This window comes from Peromyscus maniculatus, chromosome 1 (assembly GCF_049852395.1).
Source record: "Peromyscus maniculatus bairdii isolate BWxNUB_F1_BW_parent chromosome 1, HU_Pman_BW_mat_3.1, whole genome shotgun sequence".
Classification (NCBI taxonomy): domain Eukaryota; kingdom Metazoa; phylum Chordata; class Mammalia; order Rodentia; family Cricetidae; genus Peromyscus; species Peromyscus maniculatus.
Genome location: NC_134852.1, coordinates 99,199,124 through 99,219,340, shown reverse-complemented (window position 1 = coordinate 99,219,340; position 20,217 = coordinate 99,199,124). Strand labels below are relative to the sequence as shown.

Here is a 20,217-nt window from a genome sequence, read left to right as displayed (position 1 = left end):
GGGGAAGAGTCTGGGTTCTAATGTGCAGAACCTCCCTGAATTAAACTTACAGCTTGAACTCCTCATTTAGAGACCCAGTTTCTCACAAAGCTTACCTTTGCTCACCCTTGTTTAACATAGACTCCTATCACAGCACTCCATCATATCATTGAATTAATTTGTTTCCAGTCTGTGTCCTTCAAGAGATTAAGATAAGCCAAAGGATGCATTTTTTTGTTTCTGTGTTTGTTTTGTTTAGTTTGCTTTGATCTCTGAATCCTCAGGATGTGAAAGGATTATGACTGCAGAGTAGGTACTCAAGAGAAGTGTGATTTTTGATATGCTTCTTACATTTTAAGGACCAAGTGTTAGATAAAATCTGGGCAATGAGGCCAACAGAGTGAATAGTTTTTCTCTGCTGTGCTGGAAATAAAGTTTTACTTTTAAGAAATTTCATAAGCTGAGACATTTGGAAACTGGGCACATTTGGTTCAGCTGCTGTCCTTTGCATCTACTAAATAACTTCATGTGTATGTGTACTTACAAGATGTGCTGTCTAGGTTTTATCAAATCACCCTTTTGTTTTGTTTTGTTTTAAACAACAGGTTTCATTATGAATCCTCACATGTGAATGCTGTGTGCTGTATGAGCCTTGAGATCTGCTGCCTAACAGACTCATGATCAACCCATCCTGTATGCATGCTCTATGGAGCATTGCTATGGGTCAGGCACTGAGGAAAATATAAATATATTCAAGACAGCATTTAATAGACGTAAAAACGATTGTGTGATGTACTAAACATTGCATGTGTGCCGTAGAACCTCGCACAGATCCTAACAATGATCAGTCTCAGTAAAGATACATGAATAAGTAAGATGAACTGGTGTTAAGAATGTGTGTGAAATGCACAAATGTTCTAAGAATCCAGATGAGGGAACCTATGTGACTTGATTTAATCTAATTGGGTTTTTTAAAGGAGTCTTTGCCTAGGAAAATAAAAGGATCCAGAGAGACAGAAGAGTCAAAGACTCTAAAGAGAGAGAAATAGCACACACATCATTTCACACAGACTAATAACCCCTTAATGGACTCTAAGCAGTTGGGACCATTCAAGCTCTGATAATGTTTGGAGTGTATCGGAATTCCAGACACGTTTAATTTGGTCAATGGTTGTGCATGAGATAATAGTTGGTTTAGTATATAGCCTAAGTAAGCTCTCATAACAATGTTAATCAAAGCAAAGTTAATTAGTTAATTAAAACAAAAGTGGAAAGTGATAGTTTCTAAAATTAAGTTAGCAGCAACAATACTAATGATACTGCAACTTGACCATAATTCCTAGGGAGGATTTTTCTCGTCTACTAATTTAGCCATGGAAGGCTCACTGAATCTTAGGACCTCAATTCTATGTCCCTGGAAATTCACAATCTTACAGACATAGAACTTCAGATTTAACAGCTTTAATGATTTATTTAGATCAGGACTGGTTTTACATTCATTTGTCAATTTGCAGCTGACGTGAAGGACTTAAATGGAAGCCTGGCATTATCCCCTTGACAATGATTTGATGCTGAACCATGTCACGTGTGAAATTAGTGTCTAGAACCAAAATGTTAATCACAGGGACCTCTATACATTGATGGCATAAATAGCATGTTTCTATTAAAAAAATAACAAAAAACTATAGTGACTCATCCCCATTTAAATAAGACTCTCCCTTTGCTATTTTGGTGAGTTGAATGACTGACTCTGGGCCTTTTTTTTTTTTTTTTTTTTTTTTTTTTTTTTTTTCCTCTAGGGAAACCAGCTTCACTTCCCAGAAAAGTGCTGGATCAGTCAGAATGAGCTGTGCTTTTTCCTTAGGTACTCAGAGCTCTAAGCAATTCTCACTCCACCACCAAAGGTACAAGCTGACTCCTCTTACTCCTTCTCACTGACCATAAACCATTCTTTAGACAACCTTATGCATGTATTCTGTGTAGGCTGCCATGATGTTTTCCATGGCAAATCCTTTGGCATACCATTTCTTTCTAATATTAAAGGATGTTTAAGGATTTAAAAATTTATCTTATTTTTAAGAAGTTTCCCAAGCAGAGAAGAAATTTGGAAACTGGTCAGGTTGGGTTCAATTGCTGTCCTTTGCATGTACAAAATCATGTATACTTAAAAGTTTGTTTAGATGTGCTGTCTAGGTTTTTTCAAATTATCCCTTTAAGAAACAAGAAGTTTCATTATGAATAAACACACTATGAATTCACATGTGAATGCAGTGTACTTTGCTCACATCCAGTCTTTCATTTCCCTCTCTGATCCTCCTTCCGTTTTCATTGGTTTCCTTGATGAAATGTACCCTGATAGACTATCTTCTTCCATGTTTCACATTACGCATCTATGGAAATGTTATAAATTCTGAGCGTGAGCATACAAGTGAGCAAAAACATGGTACTGTCTTTCTGAGTTTGTGAAAACATCTCTCTTTGAAAAGTTAGTATTATTATGACATCTTCATGTGTGAATACCATATGCTTTACTCACATTCACCCCATTTATTACCCTTTCCTGTTCTGCCTTCCTCCTAATGGTCACCTTCCTAATTTAATTGCTCTCTCTCTCTCTCTCTCTCTCTCTCTCTCTCTCTCTCTCTCTCTCTCTGCTCTATTGATACTGATGTTTTGGTTAATAGTCAATGTTATGACATAAATTACAGATACTCTGTAACCATATTCAGACATATGTGAGTGAGTGTGTGTGTGTGTGTGTGTGTGTGTGTGTGTGTGTGTGTGTGTGCATACATATGCATGAGTACTATGGACTCTGCATATGAATGAAAATGTGATATTTGTCCTTTTGATTTTATCAAATTATCTTTTACAAGTCAGTTTTCTTTTGAATCTGCTTAGAAGAGTCTAACAAGATTTTATGTATAATAAATTACTACAAGTGTTTTCTCTGTGCTATTATATATATATATATATATATATATATATATATATATTTCTCTCATCAAATGTGTTCTTGACACGTTGTTGTCTGAAGAGGCTCTAAACCCCTTCTTTTCTGTATTTTCCCTGATGTATGCCAGTTAATTCCAAGTCTACCCATAAAGATTCAAGAGCTGGCCATAATGCATGCCTTTAAAGCAAGAAAACCCACTGTAGGGAGAAAGCATCATCTTAGAAGGCTTTGCCTGCTTCTTCAGCATCTGTCAGTAGTTTGCAGACAGCTGTTCCATCTTAAAACACAATGAAGGATCAGACTGACTCTGCCTTATATCCATATGCCTTTAGAAATGGGGTTACCTCAGAGTAAAGCTATATTTTCCCTTTCTCCTCCCAATTTCTTTCAAAGTTAATTTTGCACACTTGTTTTTTTCTAAGAAAGCAGATCTTTTCTTGATATAAAACTGTGGCCAGAAACTTACCCTTTTACCAAAAGTTTAGGCATTTGTTATATCTGTCTCAGATGCCACGGATGCTGTGGAGGTGTCACTTACACGATCAGCTTCATCTACCAGTGTCTTGCTTATCATTCCATGCTTTGATATATAAATTACAGATACTCTGTGGCAATAGTCACATTTACTTTCTTCAAATAAAAAGAAAACCTGGAGAGATTTGTAGATCAAATCAAATCAAAAGTGTATAAGGGTTGTTTCCATAAAAGTCCTTTATACTTCAGGTAGAAAATGATTGGGAAGAGTTAATTAATGAACAATTGGCTTTTATCTTACAAGATTTGACAGCATTTATCTCTAATTAAAGAACAGAATTTTTTTTTCAAGCATTGCTTGGAAGACTAATAATTTGCTTTCCAAAGAAAATTTCATGACACATTTTACAGGGTTCACTGAGAAATGCTCAACTTTTGTGAGGACAAGCTAAGACCCAAATTAAAAACTGCTCCACCACATCCAAGTTATGAGGTGATGAAGAAGTATTCAAATGATGCTTAGCCTCAAGTTCCTTAATTTGAAAATTGGAAAAGGTGAGTGCTGATACTTGCCATATTTCATGAGATCAATGTTAGGTAAATAATATATATGAAAAATTCTGTAAAATGGGCAGAACATAGCAAATGGATAATAGCTGAAGACTTCTCGGATTTATACTCTTTAAATTATCACTGTATTTCTTTCCCACTACTTCCTTCTTTGCCAGTCTCCTTATTCTTTTAAATTACTCCAACCATTATTACTGCTTTGTATTACCACTTTCTGTTGTAGACAAATTTCATCAGCTTATGCAGTGAAAATTGCCACACACTTTTCCCATCCAGTTCCCTTACAGACAATGAAAAGCTACTTTTCACTTTATGGTAGATATTTGAGTAAGTTTTGTTTAGTAAGATATAAAAACCATTTCTACAGGATTCTGGCAAATGTGTTTTCTAACAAGTAGAACCAGTTTATGAGAATCTAAAATTTCTTCTTGCAATTAAACTCAACTCTAAAATGTTTTATATTTATTGACTGATTTCTGTGTTGTTACTAAACATTAAAATAGAACCTTATTCTTTAAAATTAGGATTATTATGTACTATTTCATAGTTTATTAAACAGACTAAAATACTTCATTCAAGTTAATAATGCTATATTGAAACCCAGGCATAGATCCTTGTGGTATACTGCTCAACATGTACGGTCCCTCTCTGTTCCTTCTCCAAGAGGGTATATTAACAATTGGAAACAATCATAGAAAACTTTGAATTGTTACAACATCCCTTGTTCTATGGTATGTAATTATCATTCTCTTTAAAATGGAGATGCATCCATTGTTGTTCTCATTGGATGATTGCTGATGAAGATATACCTAAAGAGATCACATAGAGAAACATGACTCAGACCTAGTCCTGGGCTAATAGCAGTTTGTGTCTCCATAACCAGATGGAATGGGGCAGAGCAAAGTGGGGCCAGGATAGGAGCTGCACCTAAAGACCTGGTGTTTTGGATTTTAGTTTCCTACTGAAGACCTTCCTAAACCCCAACAAATGAGCTCAATAGCACAAGATAGAATTCAGTCACTGAAAAGTACAAATAATAGAAGTCATTTAGAAGAAAACACAAAATTATCAGAGGCACCTTTTTCACTTGCTCCCCGTTTTCTAAACTCTGGTGTGACAATGTGAAACACACAAACCTTTACAAAATTGGGGTTTGAAGAAGGGTAAATTAATAGAGCTGTGTCTTACAATGTGAAAAATAGTACCTTAGTGCTTTGAGCATTTTGACTCTGTATCAAAGAGGAGCAATATTTTAGTTTAGGATCAGGGAGGAAAGGACTTTGAGGTCACAGCCCTCACTGAGGATTACAGTTTGAAAAGAGCAGCAGGGATGGGATGCAGTGCAAGGGGATGACAGCTTTCTCTGACTTTTTTTTCTCCACATCAACAGCATATGCCAGCTCACATATCCTATTCGGTGGCAGAAAGAAAATCTCTCTATAATCAGATTGTAGCCTATCTCAGCTATAATCACATGGACAGACCAGGCTTTCTTTAAGGTTGCATAAAACAACAAAAATTGCTTCAAAGTACTTCTCTATTTTTATTTATTTTATTTTGAGATTGTAACACCTAATTGTACTGACTTCCAGATTCAATACCCTGAACAATATGGCTCTGGAAAGGAAATCAAACTCACTTATTGCCACAAAATCCTATCTCTGATCACTTAAAATAAATAGGTTAAGCGCCCTCTCCACCATGGCTATGAGTCTTAGCTGGGGACATCTTTGTGAGTCCCTGGGGATTTCCCTAGCTCCAGTTTTCTCCCTAACTCCTTAATGGTTCACTCTGTCAAGATATCTCTTTCATTGTTCTCCTCTCCATCCCTCCCCCAACTAGGCCATCTCAAACCCTTATGTTTTCAGCTGCATCCCCTCCCCTTTACTTCTCCTTCCCAGTTCACCCAGGAGATCTTAACCTTTTCCCCTTCTGGGGTGATCCATGCATGTTCCTCTCAGGGTCCTCCTCTTTATCTAGCTTCTCTGGGGTTATGGATTGTAGCCTGGTTATCTTTGCTAGCCTTCTCATGTACTCAGATTGGTCTCTACCCTTATTGTCATCATAGAACCTACATCCAGTGACTGATGCAAGCAGATGCAGAGACCCACAGCCAAGCAGTTGGTCAAGCTCCTAGAGTTCTGTGGAAGGAAGGGAGGAAGTATTATAGAAGCAAGAGGGGTCAGGATTATGAAGGGAAAAACCACAATGATAGCTGACCCAAGCGAGTGGGAGCTCATGGACTCTGGACTGACAGCTGGGGAGCCTGCATGGGATGGCACCAGGCTCTCTGAATGTGGGTAAAAGTTGCATGGCTTGATATGTTTGTGGGCCCCTGGCAATGGGACCAGGACTTATCCTGGGTACAGGAACTGGCTTTTTAGAGCTCATTCCCTATGGTAGGATGCCTTATTCAGCCTTCATGCAGGGGGGAGGGATCCTGATCTAACTTGGTATGCCAGCCTGTGCTGACTACCCAAGGGAAGCCTTACCTGGTATGAGGAGGAAATGGGAATGGGATGGGGGTGGTGAAGGGAATAAGGAGAAGGGGAGATATGAGGAACAGAGAATTGTATATAAAATGAAAAAAAGTTAAATAAAAAAGTGGAAATGAGATAGTTAAAAAATAGCAAAATATCATATAGAAACAGTATCACTGTATCAAGACATGTGATTAACAATTCATCCATTTCTTGATTTGAGACTAGTGGTGATAGGACTGTGAGGGATATTTGTAACACAAAATACTGCAGGCTTAATCTTATGAAAATTGGTATGATCACTGCAAAGTGCTATGCAAATTGTAAGACAAACAAAAACTAAACCCCAGTACACTACCTTTCTAAACTCATTAATTTTTCAAATACACCAACACACCACTAATCATCTGCTTCTATGTGTGATGTACCACTGTGAGTCCAGCTAGGCACCAAGAACAGAGGGATCTACAGAAAGATGTGAGGCTTCCACTCCCAGGGAGCTTGCTCTAACCAAAGTATGAAACAAGACATGTTAAACGATCTGGTATGATGTCAAGATGGTGAAGCCTGGAAAGAGCAGAGTCTTCACAAACTTGCACTGTACTTTGGATGCCTTTTTAATTGTTGATATCATCCTATTTGTGTATATAACTGACTTTCAGGTATTGAAGAATACTTGCAATTGATAACTTAGTTCATTAAAATAATACTTCTTAAGAAGTGTTTATTATGTGATATATGCTAAGTGCATATGTTATGCAGTCCTTAAACTGAGTAACAGTTGTACTTCACAATCTCCATTCATCAGAGGAGGAACTGAGTCTCAGAGAGGCTAAGAAAACCTGGCAAAGGATATACAGCTAAGTAATTTCTGCTGCTAGTATTTAGTTCCAGGGCTGTCTAGCATAACAATATGTTACTTTGACTAAAGTGCCTACTGTGTGTATTCATTCCTTACAGTCCAGTATATAAATGAAGTGATCCTAATTAGTCATCTGAAGTCAATACAGTACAGAGACAAAATGACAATGTCAGCATTCAAACAGAGGAAAAGCTGGTTATGCAGCATTCTTTGCCATCACTAGATGCTTTCTTTCTAAGGAGCCTTTCCTTGTTGAGTTCTTGATACTCAGACCTAGGCAAACAATTGCCTTTCCATGCCAGCTTGTCTGTCTTATAAATCATTTTTTCTCTAGAAAATTTTTATTTGAAAAAGTGGCTGGTGAAAGAAAGTCTGAAAAATACATGTCTTAGCCAATCTGAAAAGCTGATTTTGCAGAAGTTTTAGGAGTGTTTAATAGAGGTGTCAGAAAGGCATGGAGGAAATATATGAGCAGGTTAGATATATGGAAGGCCTTCTGTGTATAAACCAAGACTCTCTGGCATTTGTCAAAGAAGGAAATGATACAACTTAGCTTGTCAAGTGTCTACCACAACCTACATGGGAAGAGATGAGAAATGTAAAGTAATTAGAAAAGAATTTAATGAGGTAAAGGTACAAGTTAATAACTCTAACAGATTAGGATTTATGGCTAAACAGCTCCAAGTCCATTTCAAACCTCAGCAGACACTCCATATTCATCATCACTATCATGTATGCTTTGAATAAGCAGGGATGACAGAAAAGTCACCCAGAGGAAATATTATTTAGATATTTGTCTTAATTTTGAAAAATATTTTTCAATTGAAAGTTATTTAGCTTACATTTCCTTATACAGTTTTTAGAAAGATTATGAAATTCCAGGAGAGATGTCCTGATCAGCTTTTTGATAGGCACTTCCTAAATAGAGGAAATCTTTACTTATAATCCATAAGAATTCATGGAATGGTACCTCCTTATTTCAAACTATTGCCAATCCGTGTAACACTTGAATGTCTTAGAATTTGTTCTCAAGATTCATGGTTTCTATTTTGAATCTATGGGGATAGTTATAAGAATAACACTCAGATTCACTCATACATTGGCCTTTGGCTCCAGATCATTTGCAGACTACAGTTACTTATTAGCTGCTGTTTATGATATTGAACATGGGGTGGGATGAAACTCTAGGTAATAAAGAACAGGGAAACTAATGAATTCAGTAGAATTTCATGCAAAGGCATTGTGTTGTTTTGTCCTTTTAGGCTATTAAAATATCTCTTTAAAGAGTTTAACTTGCCTACTTCAACTAAAATATAACCTAGCTCTGTTCTCCCTACCCATCTGAACCAACTTGCCTTAGGATGTAACTGTTTTATTAGTCATCTTGACTTCTATGCTTCTAGCCCTAGCTTATTTAACTGGACAATACTCAGTCAATCCTACAATAAACACTAGTCTCAAACCCTAAAGCACCCTGAGTCCTGTAGTCCGAATCATGCAGACATCCTTATTGAAAGACCAAAGCAAACAGAGCGGTTTCCCCAGCAGCCATGCCCTGCTACGCCCTCACAACTGTTACCTTAGCGTTTCCCCAGAGGAGCCCCTCCTCTTCCACAGATTGACTAGGCTGCTGGATCTGCTGGCAGCAGAGGATGACTTGCCATCCCCTACATGCATGCGCACCACTGTAGATGTTGTAAAGGCGCTGCGCACATTTCGCTCCGGTTTGGCCAGGATGATGTACACCTTCGGCACAAACATGCAGCCCAGGGCCACCGTAGCACTGAGGCTGACTGAGAAACACATGGTGATGATTTTGTAGTTGCTGCCAAAGTAGATAGGCACGAAGGCCAGCCATATGATGCAGGTTGTGTACATGGTGAAGGCGATATACTTGGCCTCATTAAAGTTAGCGGGAACATTTCTGGTCTTGAAAGCATAGAATGTGCAGCTCAAAATCAACAATCCATTGTATCCAAGAGGAGTGACAACCCCTAGATTGGTGGTATTACAAATCAAGTAGACTTCTCGAATGCTTGGGTAGTCATGCATTATATCCGGAGGCTCCATGATAAACAGGGCCACAATAATGCCCAGCTGGATACAGATGAGAATGAAGGCAATCACTAACTGAGCACAGGCACTCATGAATCTGGGCTTTTTGGTACAGATCTTCTTCTTGCTGCCAGCTAGGATCCTCGCAATACGGTTGGTCTTGGTTACAAGGGCTGAATAGCTCATGGCTGGAGAGAGACCGATGCCGATTCTCTGGAGATAGCAGTAAATCTGCTTGGGCTTTGCAATGAGGCAGAAAGTGCATAAGTAGCCCAGGCAGATGCCGGCAAGGATAATGTAACAGAGCTCTCTGCTGGAGGACTTGACCACTGGAGTATCCCGATAAATGATGAAGATCACAGTAACAAACAGGGTGGCCAGCAGACCGAGACAGGCGAAGACCACAGCTGCAATGGGCTCAGGGTCACCCCAGCGAAGATACTGTACTGGGATCAAATCACAGCCTGCAGAGACATAGACACGTATTGAAAAAGAAGGAGATAAATTATTTGGTGTACAAGCACCCAATTTACAAGCAGCTGCTTTTGATTGTTTCAGTCTGTCTCTCATTTACCCTTATAATTTCAATCTCTCATACAATTTATTCCTTCAAAGATTCATTCAGAAAAATTAATATTGTTAAGTGTATGCTGCTTGATATGAACTGTCCTACATTCTGAAACTAAGTGATGATAATCATTTTTCCTGTCATCATAAAAATTAATTATCTTTTAAACAATTGTCATCTTTTAAACAATTACTTACATCTGGGGTAAGCCTATGGAGAAATGCCATGGCTTTATTCTTAGTTAGATGCAACCAAGGATCCCTATAATAGGAACTAGCAAATGCTGTATGACAGAACATGAAACTGAATATATTTGGGGAATATAGGTTACGTGTGAGAAAAGGAGAAAAGAAAGGACACTACAGTGCAATCATGTGATGCACAGCCTTGGATGTGGTTGCAGAGCAGGCAGGTAGGGCAGCTTGCAGGTCAGAGAATCTCAAGTTGACTGGAAGTACCATTGTGAACTATGTAGAAGAATGGCATGGAAAGATTTGTGTGGCAGCATTTCAAACATGCTTTTATTGATGTATGAAATCCAGGCTGTAGACAAAGATGCAGACTATTTCAGAGTCTCTATGGTATTTTAATGCATGTCAAAGTACATTAAAAGTAAATCTGTGAAAGGTGACCAGCACTGGTAAGGATGAGCTAGGATTTTTCAGAAATATCTTTGTCTTAGATGTCACAGAAGGGAGGATGCTAGTAAAAACAAAGGAAGATTTTTGATTTTTTTAAACAAACAAACAAACAAAAAATCAAACACAAAAGACAATTGGAAAATAGAAAGGGATGATCCTCTCCCCCCATACATTTCCTCTTCTTGCCTCATGTATCAGTATTTCAGTTTTCAAACAGTTAGCTCTTAGTACTATAGGCTCAACAGAGTTGTATTCCTGAGGTCATCTGCACACTTTGCAACACTGCTTCTACTAGAAAATGTATTTGTATTCTCAAGAATCTTTAAAAGATCTTTTAACTTATAGATTTTGTGACTATTCCAAAGTGAATATGAGTTATTATATACATCTTTAGCTATAAATAAATACATACCTCACTGCTAATGCATAGATCTGAATAGAACACTGTTAACACAGGCACTAAGATGAACAATTAATAATACATGGGACTTTGTGAAACTGAAAAGTTTTGGAAAGGCAAAGAACACCTTCAATTGGACAAAGCAACAGCCTACCTAATGAGAAAAGATTTTTTTTACCAACTCCACATCTGATAGAGGGCTAATATTTAAAATATTGAAAGAACTCAAGAAACTAGACATCAAAAATTCAAATAACCCAATTGAAAAATGGGATACAGATCTAAACAGATAATTTTCAATAGAGGAATTTCAAATGGCCAAAAAACACTTAAAGAAATGTTCAATATGCTTAGCCATCAGAAGATGTAAATCAAAATGACTTTGAGATTTTATCTTTCACCTCCAGAATGGTTAAGATCAATAACACAAGTGACAGCTCATTATGGTCAGTATGAGAAGCAGGGGAAATACTCTTTCATTGCTGGTGGGAGTGCAAACTTGTACAGCCACTATGGAAATCAGTGTGGCAGTTCCTCAGAAAGATGGGGATTGATCTACCTCAATGTCCAGTTATACCACTCTTGGGAATATACCCCAAGGATGTATCATCTTACCACAGGAACCTTGCTCAACCATGATCATAGCCTCTCTATTCATAATAGCCAGAAACTGGAATAACCTAGATGTCACTAAACCAAAGAATGGATAAAGAAAATGTTGTACAAGTATACAATGGAATATTTTTCAGCTATTAAAAAATGACATCATGAATTTTCAGGCAAATCAATGTAACATAAAATAAAAGATCTTTTAACCTAAAAATATATGAGTAGTCCAAAGTGAATAGGTCATTATATACATATTTAATCATTAACAAATATTTATCTTACTCTATATATCTTACTACTAATGCAGAGATCTGTATCCATGTTTTCAGTCACATATATTCACATACAATATTTATATATTAAAATAAAACTGGGTTGAGGCTACAGATCAGTTGGTAGAGTGCTTTCTTAGAATACACAAAGTCCTAAGTTTGATTTCTTAGTACTACATGAACTGAGGATAGTGGGGCATGCTTGTAATCCCATGAGTGAGGAAGTTCAATTTCATCCTTAACTACATAACCAGCTGGAGGGCAGGCCCTGGGAGACATAAAATCCTGTCTCAACCAAAAATATTTAATTCATTAATTAATGAGTTTAAGAATGTTCTACCTTTGATACTTTAGTTTGTCATAGACCTTCAGTTTATATCTATAGGATTTCTCTTATAGAAAATATGTTCAAAAGAAAGAATTAATCACTATTATCTTTATCATATGGAACAATGCATTGTGACTGTGATTTGACAAAGAACTTCATTGTCGATAACGATTATGTAGAGATTCTTTTCACTGTTAGGTCATGCATTTCTAGTGTCCACATGTTATTACTAACATAGGAAATATTCCACATAATATATAAACCAGAGATTCTTTAACCACATAAAGAAGCAACTGAAAATTTTGAATGTTTTAACTTAAGGGCTTTTTAAAAATATACAATTTTGCCAGGCGGTGGTGGCGCACGCCTTTAATCCCAGCACTCGGGAGGCAGAGGCAGGCAGATCTCTGTGAGTTCGAGGCCAGCTTGGGCTACCAAGTGAGTCCCAGGAAAGGCAAAGGCGCAAAGCTACACAAGAGAAACCCTGTCTCGAAAAACCAATATATATATATATATATATTCTGCTATTCTGTTCTTAATTGCCCCTTTTATCTAAATGAAATTAGTATCCAAATTTCTCAGTGCTTTGCATAAGATAACATTAATCATCGTTTCTATGTCAGATAGATTCTTGAACTGTCTACGTGCAATCCATTAGCCTCATGTGTGAAACTAATGGCAATTCATTAGTTTTATGTGTTGAGAAACTATACATAAGGTATGGGTCTCATGTGATGTCATTATTTGGAATTTACTTGAATTTATACATTCACTGGAATATATTTTCATTTAATGTGAATCATTCAGGAAGCTTTATGTGTAGCTCAATGGCAACACCATTGCATGAAACACTTTAATAACTGTTCTTCCCCAATATATTAGACTCATTATAGTGTTACTATCAACAAATGACATCTTGAGCTCCCAGCAGCAGACATTGCACCATAATCATTTAAGGAATATAACAAAAATACAATTCAAGGTTGAAAATTAGGAGATCTTTGAGTCATTACTGTGCAGAGAAGCAAATAGTTTGTTTTAAAAATATTAGGCTTCATTATGGTATTTTTCAAATAAAATTTTTTATTGTTTTTCTCACCCTGCTCTTTTCTATCTACCCTTCTCTTGTGTCTTTACCCCGATAACTTCTTTTCACCTTTATCCTCTCTGACTTACACTTTCTTAGCAACCCTTGTTTTCTTCTCATGGTCTCCTATCCAGTCTCACAGTCTATACCTCTCATAGCCCCCCTTTATTATTTCTCTTAGTTTTTGAGATCATTATATAATCCCACGATTTCCCCTTTCCTTTTCCTCCCTTCAAACCCTTTTATAAGTCTATCCTTTCTCTCTTTCAAATCCATGCTATATTTTTTATTGTCTGAGAGAGAGAGAGAGAGAGAGAGAGAGAGAGAGAGAGAGAGAGAGAGAGAGAGAGAGATTAATAAGTACACAAATACAATCTGCTCAGTTTGTATAATGCTACTTGTGTGAATGTTTCCAGGGCTGACCTTTGTTATCAGATAATCAATTAGTATGGTCTTTCCTATGGAAGACTATTTCTCTTGCTCTCAGCATTCCTTACTTGTCTGCATTTCTTTGTGTAGGGTTGAAACAGGGTGGGTTTTCACCTGCCCACTTTAGCATATCTATTGTTACCCTTAATTAAATACATATAAACCCTGAAAGTTTTTGTATATACATAAAAACACATAAGGTCTGCATGTGAGAGAGAATACAATTTTATCTTTCAGAGACTTGGTTACTTTGCCTATATTCATTTTTTTTGTTTTATCAATTATTCTGAAATCTTAATTTTTGTAAAGAGTTGAATAGAATTCCATTTTGTATATGTGCCACATTTTCATTATTCATTCATCTGTTGATGGACATCTAGTCTCGTTTCATTTTCTTGCAATTATGAATAGAATTGCAATAAACAAGAATGAGCAAGTACCTACATGGGAGGATAAGGAGTCATTTGGGAATATGCCCAGGAGTGGTATACAAATAATATTTTGAATATGCAACTTACAAGGCTCTATACAATTGCTGCTTTGTTCTTGGTCAACAATTCTGTGGTAGGGTTCACAAGTTGACTTTTTATTCATTTTATGAATGAATGTCTCATATGCTAAATCCAAGTTGTGGACATCCTATCCTTGCTTATGGCTTTCATTAGATGAAGTATCTTAAAGTTGGATAGTGAGGAAGTTCGATGGTAGTTAGAAATGAGTGTTAGGACATGAGGAAAATAGTATTAGGCAAACTAAAAGAGGACATTTAGAGATGATAAGGACAAAATTCACAGTCACTATTTTAATATAATAAACTATGAGGACATTTCAGAACTAGTATTGGGAGAAATTTTGAAGAAGTCAGACAAGAGATTAAGTGAGTTGGTTCTAATGAATTGATAGCACTACTATTAAATAAGAAAGAATGGTTAAAATGGAAGTATCACACCTTACGGTGATGATGTGTATTTCCAACTTGGATGTGTTGTGTTTTACATGTGGCCAAGTGAGCATATGGAACCAGAAACTCCAAGCCATAGCTAATTTAAAATGAATTGTTTCTAGTTCAAAAGAATATCATGTGAATAAATCAATAACTAAAATCCATAGAGCCAGATGAGGACAGAGTCTTGCATTAAGGAATGGTAGGTGAAGTAGGGTATGTGAGGGGTGGCCTAGGATTCACTGGCCAGGAAGAAAGTGTTTCTGATGTCAAAGGAAGGTGGTTTATTGTGTAGCCCATGCTAGCTTCCTATAGAACATCACTTCAGTTTCCTTTTCAGTTCTCACCAAAACAAGCTTACTGGAAGTTTCAAGTCTCAGGTCTAGAGGTATATCTGGTAGTAGTAAGTCATCATAATTTTGTCCTATTATACTATGAGCCAATTATTAATTTTTTAAGTGAGAGTGTCCTGTTTAATAGGGAACATATTCCATCAAATTTCAGAGAATCGTAAAATAATACAAACTTCACTCTGTTGTGAATTTTTTCACAATGATGATGGTCTCTACTATATATATTGTCTACAAACATGCAAAATGCTAATCTTCTTATTTTTCTTCTTATTTATGGGTATTTTAAACGAATAATTTGCTTTTTATGCTTATTTCACTCTCAGTGTAAGGAAGTAGGTGCAGACATTAAGAATCTGGAGTGCATATATTTTATAGTTTGTTTGCACTTTTCATGTGAGTTTATTAGTTTAGTGTAACTTGTCATATTTTAGTACTAATCTTCATCATAGCCATGGAGTTCCCTGTGTTTTATTCTTTTCTAGAAAAGCAGTGGGGCCCTAGATTAGAAAACAATGGCCAGGGCCTGACATCACTTATTTAGGTTCCCATTGACTTTCTCCTGTTTCATATCTGGCTTACAGTTTTTCTCTTCATTGGAATAACACACCTTAAATTGAAAATACAACAATTTGTTCAAGGAAAGAAGCTACCAGAATAGTATCATTCACATTGATTGTGTGATCCCACTAATGTGCTTCAAGATGTCATGATGGGATCCATGACTACTGGACAACCTCTGGAGCCCCTAACAATGATGTGATTGCTCACTCATACCTGATGTTCTTGCTTCACATTTAGAAAGCACACTTACAAAAACAATGTTCCTGTGGCTAACACTTCCTTGACAGATGCATCTTTAAGATCTCTTCCAACTGCCGACTCAGGCTGGGGGAATGAGAGACAGATGCCAGTGTTCTTATCTAAGTCAGCTGGAACAGGGGCAACTTAATGATCTCTACAACTCTTGTACATTTCTGAGGGAAGCAATTTGATACTGAAGATGTCTGAGGACAAGATATATGTGCCCTTAGCTGATGGCCAGGCCATGTTAGCAATGAGAAAACAGGAAGGGGACACTGGACCCATCTTTTGACACACAGGCCACATACACGTTCTGAGCAAGGAATGTTAACTGATGACTGAAATGTCATATTTGCTTTCACTCTCTTCTACCAGTACGCCATTTGTTATCTATTCACCCATCTGTTTAACCTCCCAAGATGTGATATCTAGGGTGTTGGCCTGAGATCTCAGGGATGCGTGGAATTGTTTCTGAAGTCAAGACATTCCCTATCTTTCTGTTTTTTATTCAGTTAGCTTTATATAAAAATGTTAACTTTTCATAGTTCAGATGAGTTGGAAATAATTTACTATTGTAAAGTATTTACAATATATAGTTTAATAAAATTTAAGTACTTAATTTTGTCTATAATACATACTATAATATCAGTCTATTTTTATATATGCAGGGATGTATTAAATTTGTCTTATTTACCTGTTTGCCAGCACCCGATGTTAATTATAAGGCTTGTCTCTTGTCCATGAGTGATGTCTTAATATAATGAGAATCACTCCTATGGTTGGCATAGCAACTCAGAAATAAATATTTATTTTAAAATTATAGAATTATCATCCAGATGAGTGGAGCAAGTCATTTTTCCATGCATCTAGAAAGTCTAAGTTACATCACTATTTTGGAGTATATAGATGGAGGTCTGAGTTCTGTTTACTGTGGTTGGATTTTAGGTGCAAGATGATACACAGAAATGGAAAAAACTAGGTAAGCAAACCACAAGATTTGTAAGATATGTTTAATATTATAAATAGTCCTGTTTTTACCTATGCATTTTATAGATGTTTGATCATTGATTAATATCACTTGGAAAAATTCAATGGATCTGGACAATTCATTTCCTGTGTTAATAAAGAGAGATGCAGCAAACTGGACTATTCTTCTTCCCCTCTCTGTCGTGTGTGTGTGTGTGTGTGTGTGTGTGTGTGTGTGTGTGTGTTATGATTTATATGTTTGTAGTGCACGCATTTGTAAATGCAGGAGTACCCACACTTATGTGTATGTATGGGAAGCCCAGAAGAACACTTAGAGTGTCTTCCTCCACTCCTCTCTGCCCTATTCTCATGAGACAGGGTCGGTCGATTATCACTGAGCTAGAATCATGCCCTTTTTGTTAGGCTGACTGGTCTGTCAGCTCCCAAATCCATTTGTCTCCATCTACACCCTTAATGCTGGGGTTACATGCATGTGAAGTCACTCCTGGTTTCTTACGTAAGTGCTGGATATTTGAACTCAGGTTCTCATGCTTACACGGCAAGGGTTCCTATCCACTGAGCCACATCCTTAGTCCAAAAGTTAATCAATAACAAATACCATCTACTTATATAATTTGGATCCATTCTCCACATGAAGTCTGTTAACTGCAACACTTCAAATATTAAACAAACTCCAAGACCACAAGTTCTCTTCAGGAATGGCACACTAGGTCACTGATTTAATCATTATTTTTGTAGGAAACAAAATATGCCATGAGACTGGCAAGAAGACTTAGAGGCTAGGAGAGCTTAGGACAAAGTCTGAGTAACTGAGATCAATCTTCAGGCCTCACACTATAGGAGAGTCAATTCCCACAAGTTGTCCTCTAACCTCCATGTGAGGGATATGGCATATGTGCCTGCCACAAAAAATAATGCATGTATACACGAATATAACTTAAAAAAGCATGCCCAAAATACAATTTTAATCTCTACCTGAAACATCAGGGATGATTTTATTAGTAACTACTCCAATCAGAAGTAGGTTTATTCTCACCATGTCAGACTGAAAGGAGGAGGGACCTGACAATGTATTTGAACGACAGGTCATATCAGGTCCTAGTCCAGAAGTTGTATGTGATTTTCATAATAAATAAGACAAGTAAGTATCAGTACCTCTTCTTCACAGGGAAGTCATATGAAGCTGAATAAGATATACTGCTATAACTGAGATAAAAACCTTGATGCTAATAATTAATTTTCTTTACTTATTTACTTGTTTTAAATCCATTGGGGGAAGGTAGCTTTTTCATCCAACCCTCAGAAGGAGGTCGTGAGGCTACTCAATAAAAAAAGATCATAATCAATTGGGAATGTCCACACTAGGAGGAACATGGCTGGTGGTGCCATACTTGCTTGATGGTTGTTACTCTGGCATAAACTCATGCCCCTTCTAAGGGGTCTGTTTGTTTCAAGTTCTTCAGCAGGGTTTCACTATGGTATGTGTATTCTGAGGGTGTCAGGTCAGAGATGTGAGGTAGTAAATTGTTATTCTTGTGCTCCTAAAATTTTCTAGCATATAACACCCACAACACAAGAGAACAAAGACTAAATGTGACACATTCCCCATGCTACTACAAAGGGGCTTCATAGCCACCCACTCGTCATTGAGGAATTTGATGCTCATTATTCATAGCCACCCCTTCATCACTGAGGACTTTGACACCCATCATAGTTCATTACACACCTTTTGTTTTAGATTCCTTTAATAATACTCCCTCGAAGAGTTGAAAATTCAATGATTTTTTTGTTGTTGATTTTTATTGGTTACATTTTTATAGGGAGATGTAAAATGTTGCAGTAAGATTTATATCATAATTAAAACATAAGTAAGAATGTGATGGCACTGCAGAATACAGATGGGAAGGCTTATCACGGATCACATTTGCAGGGAGCAGCTTTGAAAAATATGACTTCTAGTCACACTGCTGTAGAAGAATAAGAGTGGAAAAACACAGCACATGTACCGAAATAATAAGTACAGCTGAAACACTCCTCTCCCTGTCTATTTTCCCCTTAATTCTCATCACAGCTAGCTCCTCATTATTCTTCTATTTTGTAGATCCTCTCACAGAATGACTTTTCTGATTCCCTAAGCCTGAGTGACAAGTTCCTCCCATGAGATCATAGGTCTCTCTGGTCTGTGTCAATGTTTGCCGGACTGTGTCATAGGGTAGGCTGAGCAATATAAGGACAGAAACTATTTCTTCGTGATTGCATTATGGGTATTGCCAAGGACAGTGCCTTGCATGAAACTGACAGTTGGATAGGATAGATGAATGATTTACTATACCACCAGAGAAGGGATCAAGTGAGGAATAAGAAGATAAGTATTTCATTTTCAGCTTCAAAGCAAGTACTTCCAGGTTGTAGGGGCATTTTACTCTACTTGTTTACAACTCTACACATAAAATGGATACAATAAAGCGTTCCCTTAGCTATAATGAACATTTGAATCTGAGGAAACCATTATAGAAATATTCATGGGTAAATACAATGACCCAGAAAAGACAAGTGAAGCAACTTCACAGGACTGAATCCATTCAATGCTTAGAGCTACTTTAGTATTTCACTAAGACCAAACATCAAAGTCTTCACTTTAAACCAGTCCCTGAATTTTACACATATCATATTAGCTGTAAGAAGGGCTTTGCTATTAATTTTTATTTGCCTTTCCTAACTGGAAGGATGGTGATCAAAATTCTTTCCCAGTATTTTTAGTCAGATTTGTGAGAAGCAATTTCTTCCAGTAGTTGGTTTTCCTTCCTAGTGTTCAAAGGCTTTCTGACTTTGTGCTGCAGACCTTTAGCAGACTCTTTCTAAGCCATGCTGTCTTCGTTCTCTACCCACATACCCTAGATTTTCTTCCCGTTTGAGACATGCTGGGATTTTCTTGAGCCTCGGCTGCTATTACTTTTCTTAAGGCTGTTTGCAAAATCATATGCAGGTTCTTACCCAAATGTTTCCTCCTGCTTTTCTTCCCAAGACTACCGCTTCCTAATTTTTAAGTAATACAGACTTATAAGTGCTTCCAAGTGAGCTACTATATTATTTAACTAATTAAAATGTTTGGTTTTTATTACAGAAAGAAAATATAGGATCAACTCCCCGACACACACATAAGAAAGATGCACATGGGAAAAGATTAATGCTTTCTACTAACCACTAAATGACAGAAAATTATTCACACAATGCAACTAGAGCCTTCCACTTGGTTCTGAATTCAATATGCATTATTGAGCATGAACTCCATTTAAGATAGTGGGTCTGCCCTATGGAGTTAGGAAGGAAGTCATTTGTTTCTTTAGAGGACTCTCCAAATACCCAGCTTTGTGATCACAGTGCTCGGCACTGTGCTCAGTGCTTTAGGGGTGTCAGGCTGTT

General features: G+C 37.0%; 1 protein-coding gene across 4 annotated transcripts in view; it reads right to left on the bottom strand.

Moving 5' to 3' along the window:
* Window positions 1–20,217, bottom strand: part of Grm5 (glutamate metabotropic receptor 5) — a 480,702-nt gene that overhangs the window by 44,312 nt on the left and 416,173 nt on the right. For all 4 annotated transcript variants that reach the window (XM_016004111.3, XM_016004113.3, XM_076546727.1 and 1 more), the window contains exon 9: window positions 8,901–9,840. In XM_016004111.3, the coding sequence (XP_015859597.3) occupies window positions 8,901–9,840 (940 nt within the window). The remainder of the gene's footprint in view (window positions 1–8,900; window positions 9,841–20,217) is intronic.